General features: G+C 44.5%; 1 protein-coding gene and 1 non-coding gene across 3 annotated transcripts in view; both read right to left on the reverse strand.

Annotated features, from left to right (window-relative positions):
* Window positions 1-3,050: 3,050 nt before the first annotated feature.
* Window positions 3,051-19,618, reverse strand: part of CWF19L1 (CWF19 like cell cycle control factor 1) — a 28,579-nt gene continuing 12,011 nt past the window's right edge. For both annotated transcript variants that reach the window (XM_043988423.1, XM_043988424.1), the window contains 9 exons: window positions 18,721-18,839; window positions 17,702-17,786; window positions 14,081-14,221; window positions 12,231-12,342; window positions 11,762-11,841; window positions 10,973-11,182; window positions 9,778-9,897; window positions 6,816-6,913; window positions 3,051-3,536 (listed from right to left, as the gene is read on the reverse strand). In XM_043988423.1, the coding sequence (XP_043844358.1) occupies window positions 3,392-3,536; window positions 6,816-6,913; window positions 9,778-9,897; window positions 10,973-11,182; window positions 11,762-11,841; window positions 12,231-12,342; window positions 14,081-14,221; window positions 17,702-17,786; window positions 18,721-18,839 (1,110 nt within the window). In that variant the 3' untranslated portion in view covers window positions 3,051-3,391. The remainder of the gene's footprint in view (window positions 3,537-6,815; window positions 6,914-9,777; window positions 9,898-10,972; window positions 11,183-11,761; window positions 11,842-12,230; window positions 12,343-14,080; window positions 14,222-17,701; window positions 17,787-18,720; window positions 18,840-19,618) is intronic.
* LOC122745112 lies at window positions 10,063-10,213 on the reverse strand. The gene has a single exon (XR_006355401.1). It is a non-coding gene; the product is annotated as a small nucleolar RNA SNORA12 (small nucleolar RNA).

Consider the following 19,618-nt stretch of genomic DNA (forward strand, 5'->3'; position numbering starts at 1 on the left):
AAGAAAGAGAAAGATCGAGAATAGATTTCCTATAACCTGTTCCCCTCCCAGAATATGGGAGGTTCTTGAAGCTGATTGGCTAGTGTCATTCAAATTCAAAGTTCAAAGTTTTTTTTAGCTTCCTAGAACCATGCTTTCTTAAGTACCCTTAAGTACCAGCCAAATGTGCTTACAATCTAGTTAACTAGAAATCAGCCAGTAATCCAGTCAGCAGTCAGTTGCTTTATCCAATTCAATCAGTTTAAATTAATCTCCAGGTGAGCTCCTGAGTATCTGCTAAATCTCATCTATCACATTCCATTATTTTGAAACAGTGACATACTTATTTATATATACACAATATATTTACATAATATATAAAATGGTGTGTGTGTGTGTGTGTGTGTGTGTGTGTATAACATCTGGCACATGTTACCAAGACAGAAAGCCTTCTTAGATGGGCACAGCAATGGACACTGTGGCTGCTGTCTGAGGACTAGCTTAGTTTGAAAGGTTCATTACAACCCTCTTTCAATGCAGCAGTACCCATATACATTTATTTATTTTGGTCACATCACACTACAAAGGTCATGTGCTAAATGTGGAGAAATTGTGTGCATCACCAGTGGAAGGGCTGATTACTTCTAATGAATGGCACGGATCTTTTAACATACCGGAACAAACTCTATCTAAACACGGTGGAGCTTTTCCAACTAGGGCTTGGACTCAATGAGCACAGGGCAAAAGGACAAAGGGAATGTCTGAAGAAAATGGTCAGTTTGTCTAAGTCATTCCTTTCACAATAGCCTCCCCTGAACGGTGGAACAGCACTGGGTTCCAAGTCAGCACACCTGGGTTGTAGCTGTGGTTCTAGTATTAAAATGGCCCCAAACCAGATGATTCCTATGATACTTTCTGGTTTGAGCCATGTACAAGTCAGTCAACCAGCATTGATTAAGCATTGACTACAGTTTCAGCCCTTTCTAATTTCCTCCAGGCCATGTCTGTGGCTCAGGGATGCTCTCACTGCCATCTGCTCTTCTTCCCTCTAAGCTGGTGGTGATCAGGTCTGGAGGAGGACTTGTCTCTTCTCCCTTTTGGAATCTCCTTTGGGAGTCTGATCCTTCCTCCAGGCCCAAGGATCTTGCCAATTCTACCTGACAGCTACACAGTGCCTCGGTGCACTGGGCTAGGCACTTTGAATTCAAAGACAAGAAAATCAGCCCTTGTCCTCAAGGAGCTGATGAAGATACTCATTCCCTAAGACTTTTCTCTGCCAGCCTAGGGGCCTGAAATGGTACCCTCTGACGTCCCTCACCCTTGTGTCACCCCTAACGTCCTTTTGGGTACAAAACCTGGGTACTCACCTGACACCTATCAGATTGGCTAAAATGACAAAAAAGGAAGATAATAAATGTTGGAGAAGCTGTGGAAGAATTGGAACACTAATGCATTGTTGGTGAAGCTGTGAACTGATCCAACAATTCTGGAGAGCAATTTGGAATTATGCCCAAAGGGCTATAAAGCTGTGCCCTTTGACCCAGCAATACCACTTTTGGGTCTTTTTCCCAAAGAGATCATGGAAAAGGGAAAAGGACCCACATGTACAAAAATGTTTATAGCTGTTCTTTTTGTGGTGGCAAGGAATTGGAAGTTGAGGGGATGCCCATCAATTGGGGAATGGCTGGACAAGTTGTGGTATATGAATGTAATGGAATACTATTGTGCTGTAAGAAACAATGAGCAGGAGTTCAGAGAAACCTGGAGGGTCTTGCATGGACTGATGATGAGTGAGATGAGCAGAACCAGGAGAACAGTGTGCACAGTATCATCACAGTATCATTGTGTGTTGATCAACTGTGATAGACTAGATTCTTCTCACCAATACAATGGTACAAGAAAGTTCCAAAGGACTCATGATGGAAAAGGCTCTCCAAATCCAGGAAAAAAAAAAAGGAACTGTGGAATATGGACGCTGATTGGACCATACTATTTCTTTTGTTTTTGGTGCTGTTTTTCTTTTATGAGGTTTTTCCTTCTTGTATAAGATGACTAATGCAGAAATATGTTTAATGTTATATATCAGATTACCTGCTCTCTAGGGGAAGGAGGGGAGGGAGGAAAATTTGAAATTGGAAATCTTATCTAAACAAAGGTTGAAAACTTAAATAAATAAAAATAATAATAAAACAAAACAAAACAAAAAACCCTGGGTACTCCCTCTCAAGTCTGCTTGAGGCAGCAGAATGTTATAATTCCTAAACTGCAAGTGCCCAGAACTATGGCCAAGAGCCCCACATCCCTGAAGCAGAGATGGACTGTCTATCAGCCACAAACAGGAGCATAGCCAGGGGTAAACACAGAAGCAGAAACACATGAGACAGTCTCAAAAGCCAGAGGCTAGCCCTTCTTTCCCAGGAGGCATCCATCATCCCATCCAGCCCCTTCCCCAAAGGTCTCTCTTTGTGACAAACCTCTCCTCTACAATGGAAGGCTACTGGAGCTCACTGGCTCTTTAAGACTCAAAGCTAGCAGAGTGTATTTTTCAGTCCTTGCTTCTCTCTTGGAAGCTTTATTTCCCTCTATCTCACATCAGCAACTTCTTGCTAACTGTTTTCCAATTGGCTTCTCTTACATTCTCCAGGCCAGCCCAGCCCAGGCCCAGATAACCAGCAGTGAGTCCCTGCAATGTTAGTGCCACATTTCTTGCTATGGAAGTTGGACAGAGATCGGGGCCACGATCCTCACAACCTTCCTTGGATGTTACTGGACTTCACACCCTTGCACTCGAAACTGTCTCTTCTTAACCCAGGCCAACCTTCTGGCTCAGTTAATTCCCTATGGCTCCCATAACTCTAGACTAAAAATGCCCCTGCTTGATATGCTAAAAGGCCTCTAAAACCACCCTTCCTCTTGCCCTAGACATCCCTCTGCCAGGTCCTGAAAACAGGGAGGTCATTTACTTGCCTTCAACCTGGGGCTACAATTAGTCTGTGGCAAGAGCCTTCTCAATACTCCATTAAGAATGACCTTGGCCAATGAGACAAATGTAACACTGAGCACCCCTTGGGCAAAGTAGAATTTTATTTTGGTAGTTTAAAAAAATATTAAAATATCAATAATAGCTAGTTGTAGTAAAGATATAAAAGAGATGTTTACTAGCAGGCAAGGATATTTGTTCTGGAAACGGCTTCATGCCCACAAACAGCAATTCTGCCTGTTCCGCCAGCAGTAACTGCATATCTCCAATCCTCTCTGCTCACAGGGCAGCTCTCAGTGATGGGAACACAGAAGATGTGGCTTATGGTACAAAGGATATGTTTCAAAGAACCAAGGAAATAGCCCCGCAGAAAACCTGAGCCTGACAGGCCACCGGTTCTACTCTGGGACTGTGGGAAGGGCTCCTCATCAGTCAGTTCTCCTCAGCAAAGTCGAAGGGCTGGAAATGCTTTCGGAACAAGTGAGCCAGAGCTTCCTCCTCTTCTCGGCCACGAGGGCACTGCCTCCAGTCAGACTTATCGGGAATGTTGAGGATGGCCTCACTCGCCAAAACCTCCCTGCAAAAGACAAGGCAGGTCAGAGCAACCTCAACCTCAGAGAGGGGCGAGGCCACTGATCCAATTACTCCCTGAAGTAAACCTTCACCCTCCCCCCACACGGGTTTCATGTTTGCCTACCCTGGCCATTCCATCAACACAAAGGACTATTTCTGAGGCTCTGGGCTGGGTTCTGAGGACATGGCAGAGATAAATCAGACCTGCTCCCCAGCCCTGAAAGGGACTCCTGGTCTGCTAGGGGAGATAAGAGCTGCATGAAAACGACCACAGCAGAAAACAGAACGTGATAAGTGCATTCAAGAGATACAAACAAGGTCCTGTGAGGATTCACAGGAAGGAGAAATCACCTCCTGCCGAGGGGCCAGATTTCATGGGGAACATCTGGGCTGGGTGAGGGGGAAGAAATGATAAGGTTGAGAATAAGGAGAATGAGGGATGACTCTAGTATGAGAATGGGAGGGGATCCAACAGGAAAAATACAGGCCTGAGCCAAGAGCCTGAGGTTCTAGTCCAGGCTCAGCTTGACCTTTTCTGTGCCTCACGGTCTGTATTCGTGCAACGCAGGGGCTGGACCAGGTCACCTCTAGGGTCCCTTATGGTTCAAATATCGCATGGCTTTGCTGGCAGCATTGACAGGGTCAGGGAGATAAAGGGCAGGTTTGGGAGGAAAAAGGATGAATCCGGTTTTTGATACAGTGATGCTGAGGTAGAGGCAGGAAAGCCAACTGAAGAGTCCAGAAGACAGTTGGAAATGCAGGGCCAGAGTCTAGAACAGCGGAGCTGTCTAGGCAAGAAGTTTACAGAGGATTAAAGGGAAGGGTAAAGACTCTAAAAGGATTGGGGGGGTAGTGGGGGGGGTAGTGGGGGGGGTTTGATGCTTTCTTGAGCAAATATCCCCTAATTTCTAGCTAGAGATGGCAATTCTCTGATGTTTGGATAGCATTTTTTAAAAGCACCATCATCTACAGCCACAGCAGGTATAATCCATCTTGTCAGGAAGAGAGCAATGGAAAAATACTGAGGTTAAGCCCCTGCAGCCTAGGTGTCTGATGCCCTGTCTGAACGAATGAACTAGCCAAGGGCGCACTGGGATCTCATCACTGTTTGCTCGGTTGTCACAATAACAGCCAGGGCTTGGTGGCCTTTTAAGGAGAGTGAGGTTACTGAATGACAATTCACCAAGTTCAAGGGGCGGCTAGGTGGCGCAGTGGATAGAGCACCGGCCCTGGATTCAGGAGAACCTGAGTTCAAATCTGGCCTCAGACACTTGACACTTACTAGCTGTGTGACCCTGGGCCAGTCACTTAACCCCAATTGTCTCACAAAAACAAAACAAAATCACTGTGTAATAGACAATTCACCAAGATCCGACTGTGATGCTTCTTCCTTCTTCACCTCTGCCCCAGTCCAAGTCAGTTGCCACCTAGAGCTGATTCCACTTCAGTCACTTCTCTGGTCAGCTATCCCTGGGCCAGTCTTAGTTCTCCCAGTACCCCCCTCTCACCCGCCTCGCTTTAGTAGCCTCCCAATTGGTCCCTGGCTTCCAATCTCTCCTCCACAGACCTGCTGATATAAGCTCCCTCAAACCCAAGCCAACCGTGTCATGCCCTGCTTGAGGATCTCTCCTGCCTCCCAGGAGAAAATACAAACTAAAGTCCTTCACAATCTGACTTTGGCCTTCTCTCCAGCCACACTACCTCCCCCTCCCTCACGCACTCAGTGTTCCAGCTCAAGTGGCCACCTTGTGCTTCCCTGTAGATGATGGTCCAACTACAGCTTTTAGGCACTGACACAGGCCTGAAACGCCAACGCTCAACCTTTTCTGATGCAGCTAGGGGGTGCCAAACCTGGAGTCAAGAAGACCTGAGTTCAAATCCAGTCTCAGGCAGTTACTAGATGTATAACTCCAGGCAAGTTTAACTTCACTTCTGTTTGTCTCAGTTTCTTCACCTATAAAATGGGGACAATAACAGCACTTACCTCCCAGGGTTGTTGTGAGGATAAATGAGATAATCTTTGTAAAGTGCTTAGCATAGCCCTTGGTACATAGTAAGTGCATAATAAATGTTTGTTCCCTTCTCTTCTCCCTTATCTAATAAGAAAATATCTTTACTTAGCTGTTTATGTGCTGTGTCCCCAGTCAAATGTGAGGGACTATTGTTCATCCTACCTTTGTATCCCATAGGCCTAGCACAGGGCCTTACTCTTTTTAAGAAAATTTTGCAGGGCTACGAGAGTTAAGTGATTTGCCCAACATCACACAGCTAGTAAGTGTCAAGTGTCTGAGGCCGGATTTGAACTCAGGTCCTCCTGAATCCAGGGCTGGTGCTTTATCCACTGTGCTACCAGCTGCCCCTGGGCCTTACTCTATATGGTGCTTTAAGGGTGGTTTTAGACTATTAACTCATTTGACATTAACAAAACTCACATACATTTTTCTTCATTTTACAGATAAGTAAACTGAGGACAAGAGAGGTTAGAGGGCTTGCCTAGGGTCACGCAGCTGGCAAGTACCTCAGACAGGATCTGAATCCTGATCTTTCGGACTCTAAGTCCTGTTCTCAATGCTACCACATAATCGAGCACATTACCTAGGAGGACAATTCACTTACTGATTTGTGGGCATAAAGCAGTCTATATACATGATTTCATTCTGTAGAGAGAAAAGCCTTATGGGTACCAAGCCTCTGCTCCCCCTGGCCCCTCTCCACACAGTCTTTCCACAGAGAGAGGCTGGTCTGAACAGCGCTATTTCAGCTCTACTCTCTGTTAGTCAGGATGTCTCTTAGAAGCCTTAAACTCAACATGCCCCAAACTGAGCTCATTCATTCTCTTTTCTTCCAAACTTCCTTATGGGGGTCAAGGGCACTACCATCCTCCTCCAACACCAAGACCTGCAACTTCAGTGTCATCCTCAGCTTCTCACTCTCAACCTCTCCTAGAGGATCCTCTTCTTTGCTCCTATGGCCACAGCCCCAGATCAGGCCCTCATCACCATTTCTCTCCCCCACTTACCTCCTGTTCCCTTATGTCCCCTCACCTGGGATATAGCAATAGACTCCCTAACAGTCTCCCCTGCAGACAGTCTCCCTACCCCAGCCCATTCTCTACTTGGCTGCTGGCACCTGTCTGCTGTGGATTACAGCTACTGGCCTACTGAGATGGCAACTACCTGAAGACAGGGGATCCCCCTTGTTCATTTCCGCATCCCTGCAGGGAGTGCCTGACACATAAATGTGCTCAATGAAGTGGTGCTAAGTAAATGAAAAAAAGACAAACCTTCCAAAATGCAGGGGAAAACTCTTCTTAATTCTGTGGAAAAGCTTCTCTCCCGTGTCCAACTCCACATAGAAATAGGGTGCTCCGGGCTGTGCAATCTACAACAAAGAGAACTCTTGAAGCACGGGCAAGAGCTGCAGAGACAAACCTACCCCCAGCTCTTGGAAGCTGAATTCTGCTCATTCAACAAGGACAATCGTTGCCCTGTTTAGTGTGAAGCAGCGCTCTAAGACTGGTGACACAGCCGGGGTCCCCACTTCTCACACGCACCCTCAGAGAGTCCAGTTCCAGTATGAGGACCAGGCCTTTGTCTCAACTCTGAGTGTACCTCCTGCCTGTCACACAGTTTAACACATTGTAAATGGTAATTCTGTTGTCTCTCAACAGCCCCCGTTTTCCTCTAGAAATGTAGGTTTGTACTATCCATCTACCTTCATCTATATAGACGTACTAGTGTCAGTTGATCGGACAATCAAAAAGCATTTATTAATCACCTACTATGTGCTAAATACTGGGGATACCAAAAAAGGGAATACAAGCCATCACGTATAGACAAAAAGGATACAGACAGGATTAACTGGAGGTAATCTCAGGAAGACTGGGAAAGACTTTTTTTTTTTTTTAAAGCAGGGCAATGAGGGTTAAGTGACTTGCCCAGGGTCACATAGCTAGTAAGTGTCAAGTGTCTGAGGCCGGATTTGAACTCAGGTCCTCCTGAATCCAGGGCCAGTGCTTTCTCCACTGCGCCACCTAGCTGCCCCAGGAAAGGCTTTTTGCAGAAGGTAGAACCTAAGCTGAGATTTGAAGGAAGTCAAGAGGAAGGAGAAGGAAGAGCATCCTAGGTCCAGGGCGTTGCCAGAGAAAATACTGAGTTGGGAGATGGAATGGCTTGTGTAGGGAATAGCTGGGAGGGAAATGTCACTGTTGTTTGTTCAGTTGTGTCTGACTCTATGACTCCATCTGGGGTTTTCTTGGCAGAGATACTGGAGGGGTTTGCCATTTCCTTCTCCAGCTCATTTTACAGATGAGGAAACTGAGGCAAACAGGGTGAAGTGACTTGCCCAGGGTCACACAGCCAGGAAGTATCTGAGGCCAGATTTGAACTTACAAAGATGAATCTTCCTGCCTCCAGGTCTGGTGCTCTATCCACTGGGCCACCTAGCAGCCGCTACCTGTATCAGTGTACAGAAGAATATGTGGGAGGGTCAGCTGTAGGGAGTAAGAAGATTTTATATTTGATTTTGGGCATAATATTTAGCCACTGGAGTTTAATGAACAGGGAGGTGACAGGGTCAGACACACTTTTTAGGAAGATCAATTTGACAGCTGATTATCATTGTAAAATCCAAATTAGTTGGCGAGTTCCCTGTTCATCCACATCAGCCTCTTCAGACAATTCTCCTCCTTCCTTCTTGTGTTAGGACCTCTAGCACTTCTGACTTGTAAAATACTCTTTGAGCATGTGAAGAGGAATCTGGTGAGAGAAGACTGGAGTGGTCAAGTAGAACTAGATTGTAGGTCTTAAACACTGTGCTTAAGGGTTTTGCCTTGATTTAGTAAACATCAGCAACACAGTGATGCCCGGCAGAGCTACGTTTCTGTAACACTGATCTGGCACGTGTGTGAAGGAGATGTTGGTGGGGAGTGAGAACGGACATGGAGAATAGCCAGGTAGGGAACTTCTGCAACAGCCAAAAGGAGAGAGGAAGGCCTGGATCAGGGGGTGGAGAAGGGATGGATACAAGAGATAGCTTGGACACAGAACAGATAGGACTCAGCAACTAACTGGCTGTAGAGTTGTGAAAAGGGAAAGGATCAAAGGCAACATGAAGCTCTCAAGCGTCATCCACCATAAGAGTGGTGACATTTTATTTTATTTTATTTTTTTGTGGGGCAATGAGGGTTAAGTGACTTGCCCAGGGTCACACAGCTAGTAAGTGTCAAGTATCTGAGGCTGGATTTGAACTCAGGTCCTCCTGAATCCAGGACCGGTGCTTTATCCACTGCGCCTCCTAGCTGCCCCCAGTGGTGACATTTTAAAAGGAAACGGACAGAAGATGGAAACAAGGGCAAGCAACAGAAGATGAATATAAGACCATGACCCAGTCTTATAAAAGTGTGTCAGGAACACTAACGTTGAGGCTGCCTAGGGAAATTGAAGAATAACAAAAAGGGTTGTTTTTTAAGCCACATGGAGAAAAAAGAAGAGAATCAAAGCAGAGACAGGATTCCGGCTTGCAGTGACACAATAACTGACAACAGAAAAGGCAGAGAAACCTACCTCGTTTTCTTTTGTTTCATTTTTCATTTCAGAGGGTCTTCCCCACTCCTTATGACTACTACTCATCTCTAGGAAGCCTTCTCTGGCCTCCAGTACACTTTTCCCTTTTGGTTCTTATCCTACATAGTCTAGTATTGTTAACTATGTTCTTTATGTTCCCAGAGTGCCCAGGACATTACCCTGCAGGTAGTGGGCCTTGATATATTTTCTTGACTACTGGCTTCCCTGCTGTTTTCCTTTCCCACCACAACTCCCCTTTCCCCACCCAAGACAAAGTTGAAACAACGACAAAAGTAAATCCACATAGGGGGCAGCTAGGTGGCGCAGTGGATAGAGCACCAGCCCTGGATTCAGGAGGACCTGAGTTCAAATCTGGCCTCAGACACTTGACACTTATTAGCTGTGTGACCCTGGACAAGTCACTTAACCCCCATTGCCCCACCAAAAAAAAAAAAAAGTAAATCCACAATCAACAGTGACCCAGCTAGGAGACACTGTGCTCCTGCCCTACCTAAGCACACCCAGGTCACAGCCACATCCTGAGCCTAGTAGAATCAGCATCCCCTCTTCACCTCACTGGGACCACTTCTTAAAGCTCTATCATGCCTGTCTCTCAAAGAGTTTTCAGAGCAAAAAGGCGCCCATGCCCAGGGTAGCCCCCAGCCACATAAAGGGCTTTACCTGCTGGATATCTGAGTGTTCTGGAATTTCTAGCAGCTCGATGTGCTGCTCCTGGGCCTGGACGATGAAGGCCTCCTTGATGTCATCGGTGGTGCAGCAGCTGAGAGGTACAGGAACAACCTGGGTGGGGAGAGCAGATGCCGCTGGGTCTGGCCCCAGAAAAGAGGCCAGCGACAAGCACATCACAGGGGTGAAGGACACCCCTCAGAACGGATTCTCCTCATCCCAGAGAGTCCACACTCCATGCACTCTCTGTTAAGACTTAAACTCATGAGATAAAGTGCTGCATGTGGGAGCTAAAGTAATCTCTGAAGTGGGGAGAGGCTCAGATGAGGCCTGGCCACCCCCGAGACTGCTTGCTCCTGTGTCATCTCTGTGGCAGAGTCAGGCCTCTTTGATACTTAACAAATTGGCCAGAAAGAGAACTACCACATTGCTAGACATGCCTTACTTCCCTGAGCAGACTGTGACCTCCACGTGACAGCTCTTGTACCTCTCTCAACGACTTGCCTTACTCAGTGATAGTTGCTCAGTAGTCTCTTGATTAGGTCCACAGCTGACTGACAAGCTGAGCTGGCTAAGTAACCCAAGTTCTGAGTGATGACTTCTCACCTTCCTACATGGCTTGCACTGGTCTCCACATAAACTCCTGCTCTCCTCCGACCCAATCTTTTTTTTTTTTTTTTTGGCGGGGGGGAGCAGACAGGGCAATGAGGGTTAAGTGACTTGCCCAGGGTCACACAGCCTCCGACCCGATCTTAACCATTCTCTTCCACGCTCAGTTCAAGCTTCATCTCCTCAATGTCTGACTGTTCCGGTCTATACTGATCCCACATTTCTCTGAAGTCCTTATTGGCTGGATAGGTTAGATTGAGCACTTAGCACACACCGTTTTATGACATCTCTCCTACTGTTACTTCATAACTGTTGACTTTTCATTACATGTAATCTTCATGTCCCCCAAAAGGGTGTGAGCCAAGGGGGCAGACTGTCTCTTCTCTTTCTCCATTAAAGCGCTGAGAGTTTGTCTTTAACTATCACAGAGCAGAAGCCCAGGCAGCATTGGCTAGCTCCCACAGGGTGCCCACCTCAGGGTTAAAGCACACCCCAGGTGCTCAACAAATGCACATAAGAATCTGGGTCCCTCCAGGGATGTCTGGGGTTCCCTTTGAATTGCTGGACCATACTTCCCCACCTGTAGCTGGAGGTGATGACTCCTGTAATTCCTCTCAAACAGAATGCATCGCTTCCCTTTGCTCTTAAAGAGCTGTCTCACTGCAGACTTGTACTTTTCCACTTCTTCTATCACCTCTCTTGAAAGATCTATCATTGACTGGTAGTGCCCGATGGGCAAGATCAGAACATGATCATCACATAATCCACCTTTGGCCAGGGCGAGGTAGCACTGGAAAGGAAGGACAAAAGTAGAAGAGTTAGGATGTCCGTTCTGTACTGTGAGTCCTTCTTCTTCTACAGAGGCCATTAAAAAGACTAGTTGGAAGGGCCATCACTAAGGAAACAAGCAGGTCAGTCGTCTCTCAGAGATTTCTCAGTAAGAGTTCATGAGAATTTTAAATTCTGCCTGCGGGTGTCTGTTCTGGATCATAAGTCATAGCTACTTCTTGAGTAAATGAATGGAAACACTGAAGAGAAGTTTGGCTGAAATTAGGGTTAGACCAAGACCTTGCATAACATACTTTAAGAAGCTCAAAATGGATGTGGGCTATGAGTATAATAGTAAAAGTGAACACTTACATACTTTAAGATTTTCAAAGTGCTTTGCATATGTTCTATTATTTGGGCAAAATGACTATAAAGGGTCCTATCATAAGATGATTAGAAGAAGACTATTGAAACAAAGAAGGTCATAAAGGATGGACAATTCTGACCATATAAAACAGAAGAAAAGAACATTGTGAAATATAACTATAAAACCCTAGGAAGCCCCAGTGTCCATAAAAGACTGAAGGGAGAAGGAACTCACGTGTGTGCCAATGCTGACTACCAAATGCTTTTCCACTTCAGGACTGGCCAGACAGAACCAGCAGGGCCCAAGGGGCTGAGCTTCATGTAGGAAAAAAACCAAAAATAACTGTTAGGATGGTCCATTACTAGAGTAACCTACAGAAGGGAGTCCAGTCTGATCTCAGGATACACCATGGGAGGGGTATCACCTCCCTTCTGCTGTGGCCTGCAGGAGGCATTTTCCAAAGGCTTTGTTGCCAGAAAAGGCTGGGATCCAGATGAGATGGCAAGACTTTCACTGCATATCTCAGTTTCCTTATATCAAAATACAAAATGAAGGGGCTGGGCAGCAGACCTTGAAGATCCCTTCCACTTCCAGCAGTGCCTTTCCTTCTCCATCTTCACAGGACACTGCTGTGTGACACCAATTCCCTTATGCAAGCACAGCTATAAGCTACTGTCTCATTACCCCGTCCTATGATACTCACGTGGTTTCCGAGGTTGCTTGGGGGAAGACCCCCTGCTGTCTCCCCCGGTGGACTGACGTTTCTTTCCCTGCTTTTTGCTTAAATCAAAGAAAAACTGACAGGCTGGTTCTTCCTGTGAAGGCCCAAAAACATGCAAACAGAATTACTCAGTAGAGCTCTAGAACAAAAGTTGGCCCTCACACTTTAAAAGACGTTGCTGCTTTCCTTCTCTTTTCTCCTGCCCTCTCTTCTCATTCTAGCTTCCAAAGCTATCTGTCTGCCCTTCCATACATGCCTTGCCAGAGGTCTTCAACCTTGGCCCTCTGGCCACAAACAGCTACCAACTCAACTCTTCTATCCCACTTGGTGCCTCCATCACATGCTTCCACATGCCTGCAGTCTCTGCTCCCTAAATCTCTAATTATGGAAATCGTATCTGAAATCTGCCCCTCTCTTCCTTCACCCCATCTCAGATAGTGAAGTGGCCCATCTTCTCCAGAAGATCACCTAAACTATCACTTCACTCTGTCACTTATCTTCAATCTCTCCCTGTTGGCTTCCTTCCTGCCTACAAACATTCCCATGTCTCCCTCCCCATTCTCAGAAAACCCTTTACTTGATCTCCTCTAGCTTTTGTCCTATTATCTCTCCTTCCTTCTGTGGCTCCTTGGGAAGACTATCTATAGTCAATGCATCCACTTTCTTTCCTCTCGGACTGGCTTCTGACTTCACAATTCAACTAAACCACGGCCCCCAAAGTTATTCACAATTTCTTACTTGTCGCTTTTCAATCCTTACCTTTCTCTAGTTCTCTGCAGCCTGATCACCCCCTGCTCAATAAGCTCCAATGGCTCACTATCACCTCCAAGACCAAATACAACTTCTGTTTGGCATCCGAAGTGCTTCAGAATCTAGTTCTATCCTCCCTTGCTAGTCTCACTGGCCTCCACCACTGGGCTCTATCACAAACTGCTGGACCCAATGACTGGTCTCCTGGCTGTTCCTTGCACAAGATACTCTCTTTGACTGGGCATTTTCACTGGTTGTCCCCCATGCCTGGAATGCTCTTCCTTCTCACCTCCAAGTCCCACCTAAAATTCCCACCTTCTACAAAAAGCCTTTCCCAATTCCCTTTAACATTAGTGCCTTCCTCCCTGGAAGCATCTCCACTGTCTAGTCTATATCTTGTTTGCACTCTGTCTCTCCCATTAGATTGGGAGCTCCCTGAGGGGGGGCACTGTCTTCTGCCTAGCACTAGAGTACTGGGCACAGTGGCTGGCAAAAAGCAGGTGCTTAACAGATGCTTCTTAACCACTCAACCTTCAAAGCCTAATTCAGACGCCATGAACCATTGCCTAATCCTCTTCTCTAGTCCCAAATCTCAAAGTGCCATCTTCTTTCCATGAAATCTTATATCAAGTGTTGAACCATCTCTACGCAGCTGTTGTACTCTATTCTATATTATGGTTGTGTACGTTTTATCTTCCCTACCAAATTCTAAATTCCTTGAAAGCAAGGACCACATCTTATTCATGTTTCTAGTCCTTTCACAACCAAACAGTTGAATGTCTATATGAGCATAATGTCAGGATTTGGCTCAGGGAAAGTTAGAGATGGACTCAGTATGGGCTTGATAATTCCCCACATCCCAGCACCAAATCACAATTAAACCGAATACTAACTCAGTTTGAATTACCCAGACCATTGGGACTTACTGATGACCAAACACATTCCTGCAAAGTGAGATCTGGATCACATAGATTCTGTCTGCCTCTGGCCTCTAGCCCAAAGTCTCCACTAGAAAGAGAGTCCCCACAGGAGCCATCCCTGCCCGTTCTCCCCTCCAGAGAAGGTTACCCAAAGGAGAATACCTGTGAAGCCAGGCTCAGTTTTACTGACAGGGCTTCCTTCCCAGATTTTCTGAATGGGTTTTCAGTGACATCTGGTGGTTGCTTCACTAGCTCTGCCACATCCATCAGATTAAGGGGGAGGATACTGAATGCGTAGAGGTACTTGGGGAAAAAACAACAATAAAAAAGTCTCAAAGAACTTAATATTTATCCTAACCTAACATGTAATTTCTTTACTAAGACTGTCATAGGAAGGTATAGTAAGTACTAATTTTTGAAATAAAAAAAAAGCAAGTACAACAAAACATCAAAGCTGAATGTTGGAAACATATTATTTATGGAAAAAGGAAAAAGAAAGGAAATGAGAAAGGTGGAAAATACGCTCCTCATTCTGTCGACTCTGGATTGCTACCTTTTACATTTTTTGCCACTATTTTTGTTTCCTTTTTCTTCTTCCTAAAATGATGACTAACCTGCCTGTCATTAGAGTTCATAAACATCCCCAAGATATGAGGAAAGACAGTTGTTCTTCAAAATTTGCAAAGTGCTTCACACACATTATCTTGCTTGATCATGTGAAAGGAATTTGATGGAAGCTGGGTGACATGTTAGTAAAATTCGATTGTTTCTACTCATTTTCCTTTAGAACTTTTAGCCACTGTTCCGTATAGATATAGGAATATAGGTATAGATATATGAACAACCCTGCACATGGTATCTGATTTTTAGAAGGTTACATTCTGAACCATGGTATTACTACTTCAAGAGCTCTGTCATTCACCCCTCCCACTAATGTATAACATCTTCACCCTTTAGTGTGGAGAGATGCTGTGGTTAAAAATTCAATAACTGGGGGGCAGCTAGGTGGCGCAGTGGATAAAGCACTGGCCCTGGATTCAGGAAGAACTGAGTTCAAATCCAGCCTCAGACACTTGACACAACTAGCTGTGTGACCCTGGGCAAATCACTTAATCCTCATTGCCCTGGGCGGGGAAAAAAGAAAGAAAGAAAAATTCAATAACTGGTGGTCAATCTTTGGTGGTGAACCTATTCTTACTAATAACCTTAGCCCAAGTGCCATGGAGCCAGCCATTCTGTGGCCTGGAAGCAGGCTCTCTACATTCCCTTAGGGCTCAGCTCCAGCATCACCTCCCACCTGAGGATCTTCTGGATCCTCACAACTGCTAGTGTCCCCATAACCCCTTAAACTCATTTACTTGCTATGTCTTGTATTTTACTTTGGTGTATATTCTGTTTTGCCCAGGAGAATTGGGAGAAAGCTCTTTGGGGGCAGGCAATGTTTCATTTTTGTTTCTACATGCCCTACATCTGGTAAATAATAGGTGCTTAATAAATGTTTGTCAATTGATTGACTTTTCCAGTGTGCAAAACAGCCACCGACTAACACTGGAAAAACAAAATGAATGTTCAGATGAAGACATGTAGTTGGAAGGGGAGACTATGGTGTTAGCCTGCCCCACACACATATCTTGGATAGGCATCGAAAAGAACAATGAACTGGGCTCAGAACTGAAGAGGAGAGACTGGGTCAGATCACATTTGAGAACATGCAGGGTCTTTAATGATCCCAAGTGGCTTCCAAAGCCCATCTCCTCCCCTGTCCCCCCAAGCCCATTTTTTTTAACACCAACATTTCTCCAGGCTACAGGGTTGCAAATCATGAAACATCATGATTTCAGAAGAATCAAAATCATGGATGATTCAAAGAACAATGGAAAGATACCTTTCTATGAAAAATTGGCTACAAATGATTAGTAATGATGTTCTGTAGATGAGAAGTGGTATCAAAATGAAAAGACATGAGCATGTTTGGAAAAGGGCATGGTTAAACACATGCAGCAAGAAGGGTAAAAAAGGGCAGCTAGGTGGTGTAGAGCCTACCTTCTTAAACTGTGGGTCATGACCCCCACTTGGGGTTGCGTAAGTGAATGTGGGGGGGGGGGTCACAAAAAATTTGGCAACAGTCAAAAGTTATGTATACCTATTTTATATATGCATATACTTGGAGTCACATAAAAATTTCTCAGGTGGAAAAGGGTCATGAGTGGAAAAAGTTAATGAAGTCCTCTGTGGTATAGAGGATGGTACATCAACCCTGGGGGTCAGGAGGATCTGAATTCAAATTGGTCTCAGACACTTACTAGCTGTGTGACCCTGGGCAAGTCACTTACTCCTGAATGCCTCCCCAAAAAAATAATAATAAAAAGAAAGGGTAAGCCAAACCGCTTCAAGAGTACCAATGATAAAAGACACCAAAGAATAGTTCTAGGACAATAAATTGGCCCTCCCTGAAAGATTTATAAAAAGATATGGACAAGAACCACCAAAGGAAGAAAAAGTATGGATTATAATATGTACCAATGGGACTACGGCTTCACTGAAGGTAGATATATCAATGCTCTAGAGCCAAAAACTTGAAATCCATGGTCTCAGAGGGCTCACTAACAACAACTCATAATTATAAAGTGAATTATTAAGTACTTTCCTCATAACCACTTTATAGAACTAACTAAATATTTTAAAAATGTAAATTCAATGTAAAATGTGTAAATGTTATTGTCATTTTACAGATGAGATGTCTGAGGCTCAGACAAGAGGCAGGGCTTGTTTATGGGGCACAGCCAGTCTCACCAGGACTGGACTCTGCCTCTAGGCCAGGGTTCTTTTCCCTTTATACCTTACCATATCTGAGAACACTTCTGACATGCTCCCTTCTGGCTGAGTCTTCTTGAATCAGAAGGCTTGAATCCCTTAAGACAGGGTCTGGTGGAATAAGGCAGCCTAGGCTAACTCAACTCCCAGGAAGATATAATGAAGCTTGTCACATTCCTTATTTTCATTTCTCTATACCAGAGAAAAACAAGTGCTTCTCAGGGGTTTTGGCTACTACCTTAGGTTCTAAGAGGGGGTTCCCAAATCCTGGCCTAATGGTCAAATCTCACCAGCTTTGTGTTTTTGTGCAGATCAAGAGCTAAGAATAGTTCTTCCATCTTAAAATATAATAAAACTTTATTTTTAAAATGGAAATACCCGCTTTAGTGGTACAAAACCAGGCCTGGCTAGGTTTGGCCTGAAGGCCATAAGTTTGCCAATTCTGCCTCTAGGTGATTCAAATATGGAAGCTGGTAACTGCCAAGAATTTACAAGCCAAGCTCCTCCATGACACACTCCAACCACCGCATGGATCTATGCACATGTATAAGATCCCTCTGAAATGAACGCCTTTTCCCGTCTCCTTCCCTACCATCTTTTTCTTTAGGTGGATCTGCATTAGACCCAGAATCTCAAACCAGAGATGCCCTGTCTAATGCACATGAGAGATGCCACCACCACAGGATGGCAGCAGCAGTGATGACAGGCTGACAAATGAATTTGGGAACCAAAGCTGGGCCCTCTGAAGGTCAGAGCACTTTGGGTTTTTCACGCCAGGCACTTTGTCAGGACTCACTGAGGCTCCCAGAAACCTGCCGAGCTCACCAAGCCAGTGCTCATGCTACTGGTGAGAACGATGACTGACACTCAGCACTTCTCTAAGGGCAGCACCTGGACGCCGCCGTCCTGCTGGCAGATACCTGTCTGGGGGATAACCTACTGGGCACAACGCCACAATTTACTACTTACCTTTCTCTTCTCTGGGTTTCCAACATTTGCCAGAGCTATGAACCGAGTGACATGCTGAGCAGTTTCCTGGAGGACTGCGTGGTTCCTATAACAGATTGGACAGGAAAGAAGATACAAACCGCCATTACGTTCAACTCACCAGTATTTCATAAGTGGTTTGTATCAGTGTGAGTTCTCTTTTCTCTCATGGCACAGGGGCCTAGAGGTGATAAAGATACCTTTAAAGGTATCTACAGAAGAGCTAATATTTTTTTTTCCAGTTTCTCAAATTTTATTGCAATACTGTGAGTGACCACAGGGAGACCACCATGGAGGTAGGTGTCTCAAATAGGGGGAGGAAAATGGTTATATTTATAGTGAGAAAAAGTAAGTTATCTCCTCATTATCTTTTTTTTTTAAATTTTAAATAGAATTTTATTTTCCTTCATCTGAAGTTTTGGTTTTTTTGACTATTTTCTCTCACAACCTAGCTAATGTGGGAATGTTTTCCATGACTACTCATGTATAACCTATTTTGAAGAGCTAATATTTATTGACACTTTCAAGGATTACAAAGTCTTTAATGTAGATTCCATGCATATAACAACCCTGGGGGTCCACAAACTTGGATGGGAAATAAATTACATCTCTATTTTCACTCAGCTCTAAATGAAATTTAGCTTTTTCTTCAATTAGGGAGGAAATATTACCCTAGGAAGGGTCTATGGGCTTTACCTGACTGCCAAAGGGACCTATGACAAGCAAACAGAATTAGAAACCTCTGTTCTAGAAGGTTAATCCCCTAGGGAGAAACTATGAAATTATATACCCTGAGTGGAACACTGCATATATTGTCAGACTCGCTGATATGCTGTTTAGTTTTATGGTTGAACTACTTTCTCACTACCCACCTTTAAAAAAATGTCTTTGTTACATGGAATAGTTCAGTGAGCAGGGGAAGAGGGTAAGGCATATTAAGAAATGAAGGTGATGTCAAAACAAAACATACTAATTTTTTAAAAAAGAAAATTGATACCCACCGATAAGGAAGCCTCTCATAATAAGTCTTTTCCAAGGCAGCAAAATGATACCTGGGCTTCAAGTCCATGGCAAGAAGGGAGATCAAAGAGGAGCCATTTTTCTTCGTATCCACATCTCCCTGTGAAAGACAAATCATGTCGTCTGTGACTGACTTTAAGGATCTTGAGAAATATGCAAACACGGTCACAGTTGTGTGCCTGCAATGCATGATACAAGTGCATGCTGTCAAGTGTCTATACTTGGAGTAATCATACAAGTCTGAATAACAAAAGGAGAACTGGGTCATATCTGGATCACAAATCCTAACAGTGTTAGGAGGCAGCCCCACCTCAACCTTTGCACATAAAATAGATCACCAAGAGCACCTGGAAGGTAAATTAGCTCTTGCTAATTAATGTGGCATGGTCGCATACTTTTCTTTGTAGAGGACCAAGCATAGATCTCATTACAAAGGAGACAACCAGATTGGGGAAATGATCCGGACAATGTAAAATCAAGTCAAACCCTTAGGTACTAGATGTTTTTGGAATAGTTTATATGGAATATCACCCAAATTCATAAGCCTGGGAAGTAGGAGGGAAAAAAGCACTGAATGGGGGTATGGGGGGCAAAGGTAGAGGCGAATAGTCTAAAGACCTGAATTGGTCTGTGATGTGCCTTGTGAAGTTTGGCAATGCTCATTTCTTTTTCTCCTTTATTCTTGTAAGGTGACCCCATAATTATCTCAGATGTCATGATGGATACAATGTTGAATTTGGTCTTGGCATCTGTTACCAGTTATATTAGATTCTATACTTTCTCATAATGGCATGAGGATAATTAGGCAAATGATGCAAAAAGTGATGAAACAAAAATAAAATGATAAAAAAATCCTTTCCTAATATCACAATTGTCTTC

This window comes from Dromiciops gliroides, chromosome 2 (genome assembly GCF_019393635.1).
Source record: "Dromiciops gliroides isolate mDroGli1 chromosome 2, mDroGli1.pri, whole genome shotgun sequence".
NCBI lineage: Eukaryota > Metazoa > Chordata > Mammalia > Microbiotheria > Microbiotheriidae > Dromiciops > Dromiciops gliroides.